The sequence below is a fragment of the Salvia splendens genome, chromosome 13 (genome assembly GCF_004379255.2).
Source record: "Salvia splendens isolate huo1 chromosome 13, SspV2, whole genome shotgun sequence".
NCBI lineage: Eukaryota > Viridiplantae > Streptophyta > Magnoliopsida > Lamiales > Lamiaceae > Salvia > Salvia splendens.
The window spans coordinates 22243346-22249150 of NC_056044.1; the positions used below are offsets into that span (position 1 = coordinate 22243346).

Below are 5805 nucleotides of genomic sequence, written 5' to 3' on the forward strand. Positions count from 1 at the left end.
TTAAAAATATTTTCCAGAAGAGAATATTAAAAGGTTGTTTTGTGCCCCAAAGATGCGCCTAAAAGCATCTCCAATGGTGGTAGGCTAGCCAGAAATTCCTTCTGCCACATCATAGCACTAAAAATTCTTTCTACCACATCATCAAGACAAGTATCTGGATAAGCAATAGGCTAACCACAATAAACAAAATTATAAAAAATAAATAATTAACAATCACACAAAATACGGAATTAAATTTACGACACAGATATGGGAAAATTCAATAATAATATTTAAATTAAAAAAAGTACATTAATTAAAAAAAATTACATTAATTTAAAAAAAACCTCTTCCACACACGAGCCCTTGCCTCCGCCTCACTCCTCGTGGTCGTCGCCGTCGGCGCCGCCGCTATCCGGGACCCCCAAATCTGCGGCATCTGAGCCCGCGTCTGAGCCCCCCAACTGTGTCGAGGCGGCATCCAAATCGACCCGCATACTCTCGAGCATTGAGTGAAGAAACCTCTTCTCCACGGGGTCAGTTGCCACCCTCCATTCCGCTAAGATCTTGTGCATCTGAGCCCGCGAAGAAGGTGAGCTCGGTTGGCGACTTTCCAACCAGGGGGGATGTCGACTGGACCTCCTGGGACCCCTGGGCGACCCCTCTCGCTACCCGTTGCACCCGCCTTTGACCAACCGAGCGAGTGTGGCGAGTAAACGATGGAGGGGACGGGAACTCCTGAACATCCTCGGGGAGGTCGTGGGAACCGCCGCCGCTGCCGCTGTAATCATCGGCATAGTTCAGTCGCTGCTCCTTCGGCCAGCCAACATCGATACCTGCCCGAAACTTCTCGGAGTCCATCAGCACCTCAAAGCAGTTCCAGTAGGTGAACTCCTTATAAGGCCCGGGCACGGGAAGACTTTCTCTGCTATCCTCCTGCAATCCTCGTCAGTTTGGCCACTGGTCTGCATGCGAAGGGCGTTGGTGTACAAGCCCGAAAATCGGGAGACCGCAGCCCTGATTCGGCCCTACCCCTTCCGGCACTCCTCCCCGCTGTGTGGCCTCCCCTCCGGGCAAAATGTCTTATAGGCTGCTGATATTTTAGCCCACAAGTTGACGATCCTCTGATTGTTCGAATGGAGGGGATCATCGCAAACACTCACCCAAGCCTTGGACAGCGCGGCGTTCTCCGCATCCGTCCACTTCCTCCATGTCGGGATGTCGTCATCAGCCGGCTGTGCCGACTCGCCGACCACCCTTTTGCCCTTCCCCTTGCCCTTATTCTTCTTTGGTGCGCCCCGACCCCGCCCTACTTCCCCAGTTTGAACGGGAGTGTCCGCATCCTCGAGATCTATCTCCAACTCCTCTAAGGAGAAAGTATCACACCTAGTGAACTGCGTCTCCGATGGGGTCGACTGCGCCCCGACCCCGCCCTGCATCCCCTGCCATCCCGGCATACTACCCCCGGCTGCCATCCCGAGCATCATCTGCTGCCAAGGGTACATGTTGTAGTACCCGGCCATCGGACCCCATCCACCTCCCACGGGTACCGTGGGAGTTTGAGACCCGCTCGTCATTGGAGTAGATTCGTTGTTGTTCTCTATTTTGCTTTATTGCTCTTGTACAGAAATTAAGTGAGAGAGAAAACTCGTTAAAACAAGCGGTGCGAATGAAAATGACGTGCAAATCGCGTATATATAGTGTTTCGAAAAAAAATTGAGCTGGCCGATCGCTCGCCGATCGGGAGCCTGCAATGGCGGCCAGCCGACCGGCGAGCGGATCGGCCAGCGCCCGAAAATCGGCGTCGGATCGCCGATTTTTTCACCGAAATGGCGCTCGCTGATGGTTCGGCGAGCGGACCGGCCAGCGCCGGGAATCGGCTAACCTGTTCGCTCGCCGCCATTGGAGATGCTCTAAAATTTAGGGTAAAGATATGATGTGTGGACTCAAATTGAATTTCATACTTCCAATTTTGCCAATGCTTAAATTAATTTTGCTCTTTAATTGTTTTAATAATTATTAGCATTAGGATTTTCAGTTTCAAACTTAGAGCAAAATTTATCAGACATAAAATGCTAAAGATGATAATATTTCATAGTTCTAAATTAACTCAAAATAACCTCTTGTACTAATATCTTTCAAAACTGACATGCACTTTTGTAATGGCATATTATTAAATAGAATTTGAATAATAAATCCATCTTTTCTTTCTGTAAATCTGATTAGCACCTAAACTCTATGTTGAATATGTGCTCAAATAAATTACTAAAACATAGAGAAGTAGATCTTGATGATTCGAAAACATACCTGATAAATATCATCAAATTACAATCGGAACTTTTTCTTGAAAGGGCCAAATAATATTTCTACTACACGCGACTAGTGTTTATGGAGTTTGTTAGTTTTCCTATCAAACCTCAAATTCCCTATACCGTTTATATAAATTGGATTTATATTGAATTTAGGACAAATTTAATTAACAAAAGGTACCTAGTCTTTAATATTTTTCAATTTTAACTCTTTTCTTTTACCATGTAGTATATCACAACTTTTTCGATTTACCAAATATCTATCTTAATCTTTTTAACTCATCAATTATACCATATACTGTAATTTTTTAATCTATAACAATTTTTACTATGAAAACTTCAGTCTAAGGTTGAAATTGTTACATGACGTATCAAACTATGACTTACTTTTTTTTTGCCAAAATTACGTTGTACACTCAATAATATTAACTTTATATATTGTTTTTAGTTTTTAGAAATTTATTTAAAAAAATTGATTAAATTGATACGAATAAAAAGATTGACATAAATTCCATAAGTTGAAATAACTTGGATTAAATCGATACAATAAAAAAGTGAAGATAAAATTTATAAATTTAAAATATTAAAATAAATAAATAAATACTATAAGCAATACAGTAGTACTATTTTTAAAAGTTTAAATAAAATTAAATTTCAAATATTGTAATAAAATTAACTCAATTAATAATCACCCACAATTAAACTGTGGTCTACGATAGTACTCCACTCCCTGTATTATATCTATTTAATCTTTCCCCTCGATATCATTCACTGTATTTGTATTCCTATTTGAAATATCCCAAATTATAAGCCACTTCTTGATTTGAATTATCTTAAAACTCTCGAACTAAATTAACTTGTTTTACTAAAATAAGCTTGTTTTATGTTGGTAAAAATAATATATGGAGAAATAAATAAGGCGAAAATAGAAAACCACAGATATTTCACATTTTCGAAGACCATTAAATGTACTACATCCCTACATCTTTTGCCCTACCAAAACCTTTACACTCTTGCATCTTTCTTCTTCGTCCTCCGACTGCATGGTAGCAAGGGCAGCACGAAGATACTGCCGCTCTACCAACTCAAGAAACATCGACGATCATAAGATTGAAGCGGTGCTTGGAGTCAGAACAATCTTGGCCAGTGTCATCGCCTCTTTATTTTTCATATCTTTTTGCTTCCCCATTTATTGATCCTTTGCCCGGTTGGTGGTGGTGGGCGGACGCTGCTGAGATTCATCAAGGTATCCGGTTAGCTGACATGATCGGTTCCTCACAAGCATGGCTGGACAAAAGCTTTGGCTGCCCGTTGGAGGAGACATGGTTGTGATTTTCAACAAGTCTAGGCGAATCTTGTTGGCAGTCTCGGACTGGAAGAGAGGTTATTATCTTGGCTCTAACAAGAGCCATATGGAAGTCCTCGTGATCATTAGGCTTCACGAACACCAGTTCTCCGTTTAGCATCCCAAGCATTTTCAACCTCCTCCGATGGAGCTCATCCTTGACTGCCTGTAAGGAAATTGCAGAGTACTCATCAGCAGAAGAAAAGGTCAAGTAGCAATACTAGCATAATAGTAACATAAGCTTATTGAATCTTCCAATGATGCATATTTAGTGCTAGTTTTTAGGGCAACAATTTCATTCTTAATTACATTGATTTGAACAATTTCCCTACCAACCCAACTAGAAGTAACAAAATCCAAATCCACGAAATTGAAGACCAAGAACAGGCAAATGATTATACATACTAATTCCTCAAATCCATATGATTTGAGAAGCAGAAATGTTAAAAGAGTTCCATATGATTTGATAAAAGAAAATGGCACTGCTAGTGAGTTAAGTATCTGCTTAATTATAGAGGAACAACAAATCCTCTGCAACAATCAAATATAACTACAGAGTTTCAAGCAAATTCAGGAACATGCAATTAATCATTTTCTCAAACAGTTGACAGCCCAGATTTATCAGCTCCTCACAATCTCAAATCATACAATTACGAAAGCATGCAATCAACTCAACAGTTGAATTAGAGGAAAAACGACACCAAATTGATCATAAAAAACGATTAGAGAGAAAGAGAGATTGATTTTACAGACGAACCTGCAAAACCCTAGAATCAAATTTGGGCAACCCGAGCTGCCCGACGGTGAGGGAGCCGAAGAAGTTCCCTAACAGGGCGGCATCGGGCACGGGCAGCCCCTGGACCAACCCCGCCACCAATCCGCCGAGGAAGCTATCTCCAGCCCCCGTCGGATCGACCTGCACGGTAGGAAAGGGGGTAATCCGCTGCTCCGCATTCCGGTAATAAACCGTGCACCCTTCCTCCCCACTCGTCACCACCACGCAGCACTCCTTCCTCGCCGCCTCCACGCCGACGTACGGCGCCTCGTCCGACGACGCCTTCAAGAACCCGATCCGCGGCACCAGGTGGCCGAATCCGGAATCCCTAAGATGCACGAGGCTCACCGTCCCGTCGTCGGGATCGAACGCGCGAATTAGGGCTTGGACGTCGACGAACACGGTGTCGCAGATGTCGAGCATCCTCTCGAGCGTCTCCGGCAGAATTTCCCCGGCGACGCCGACCGCCATCCCGAACTCGAACCGCCGCGAGGCGGGGAGGTCCGAGGGGGTGATCGGGGCGCACGTTTCCACCCGCTTCAACACCCGATCGTGCCGCAGCACCTGCGAGGAGAAATGCGCGTGGAACGCCGTCGTTTTGGAAGAGAGGGAAACGGAGGGGGGCCGCACGACGGAGTAGGCGAAATCGGAGCCGACTTTGGAAACGAAGGTGGAAGAGACGGCGGCACCGTCGAGGACGGCGGAGATGAAGGCGGCGGCGCCGCCGAGAGACTCGGCGAGGACGACGCCATCCTTGAGTAGGACGTCGTGGCAGTAGTTGCCGACGACGAGGCAGGAAATAGGGGACCGATTTTCGATCATTTTTTGGGGGAATTAGAAAATTAGTGAATTGGAAACGCCATGGAAATGCAGAGAAAGGGAAGGGGACAAAAATGGGAGGGGCGATTGGTGGCAACGCGTGGAGGAGTCGGGGTAGGGTTTGATGCTTTGAATTCAAGCTAGTATTTGCTATTGCATTCAGATTGAGCGAACATTTGAAAATCTATTATTCTGTTTTTCAGTTGCCCGATTTGTTCTCTATTTTCGAATATATGCTGCTCTTCACCAATTCCCGTCTTTTGAAATTCATGAACTCGTTCATCTAATTGAGTCCAACTCCTTACATGAATCGCATTAATTTATAAATTATATTCGTGTATAATAAATTACAGGAATTAATAAAGGATTAATATTCATTTAACTAATGAAAATAATTAAAACTTTTTGGTTTATACTTACTGCATATAATTTATTAGTTAGTTGGATTATTTTATTCCACAATATGGATTAATATTAGTTGGAATTAGGGATATGAACTAGTACCAGTTCTTCGTTCGGTTTTTATAGTATTGAGGTCATTTTGTCATTTTGATACGTTACATAATAGTTGAGTCATT

The 5805-nt window shown here is 43.4% G+C and overlaps 1 protein-coding gene across 1 annotated transcript; it reads right to left on the reverse strand.

The window, feature by feature from the left end:
• Nucleotides 1-3210: 3210 nt before the first annotated feature.
• On the reverse strand, nucleotides 3211-5491 carry LOC121762935 (inositol 3-kinase-like). Its single transcript, XM_042158962.1, has 2 exons — nucleotides 4391-5491; nucleotides 3211-3799 (listed from the first exon to the last, which is right to left on the reverse strand). The coding sequence occupies exons 1-2, from the start codon at nucleotides 5228-5230 to the stop codon at nucleotides 3530-3532; spliced, it is 1110 nt and encodes a 369-aa protein (XP_042014896.1). The 5' UTR covers nucleotides 5231-5491; the 3' UTR covers nucleotides 3211-3529.
• Nucleotides 5492-5805: the final 314 nt, after the last annotated feature.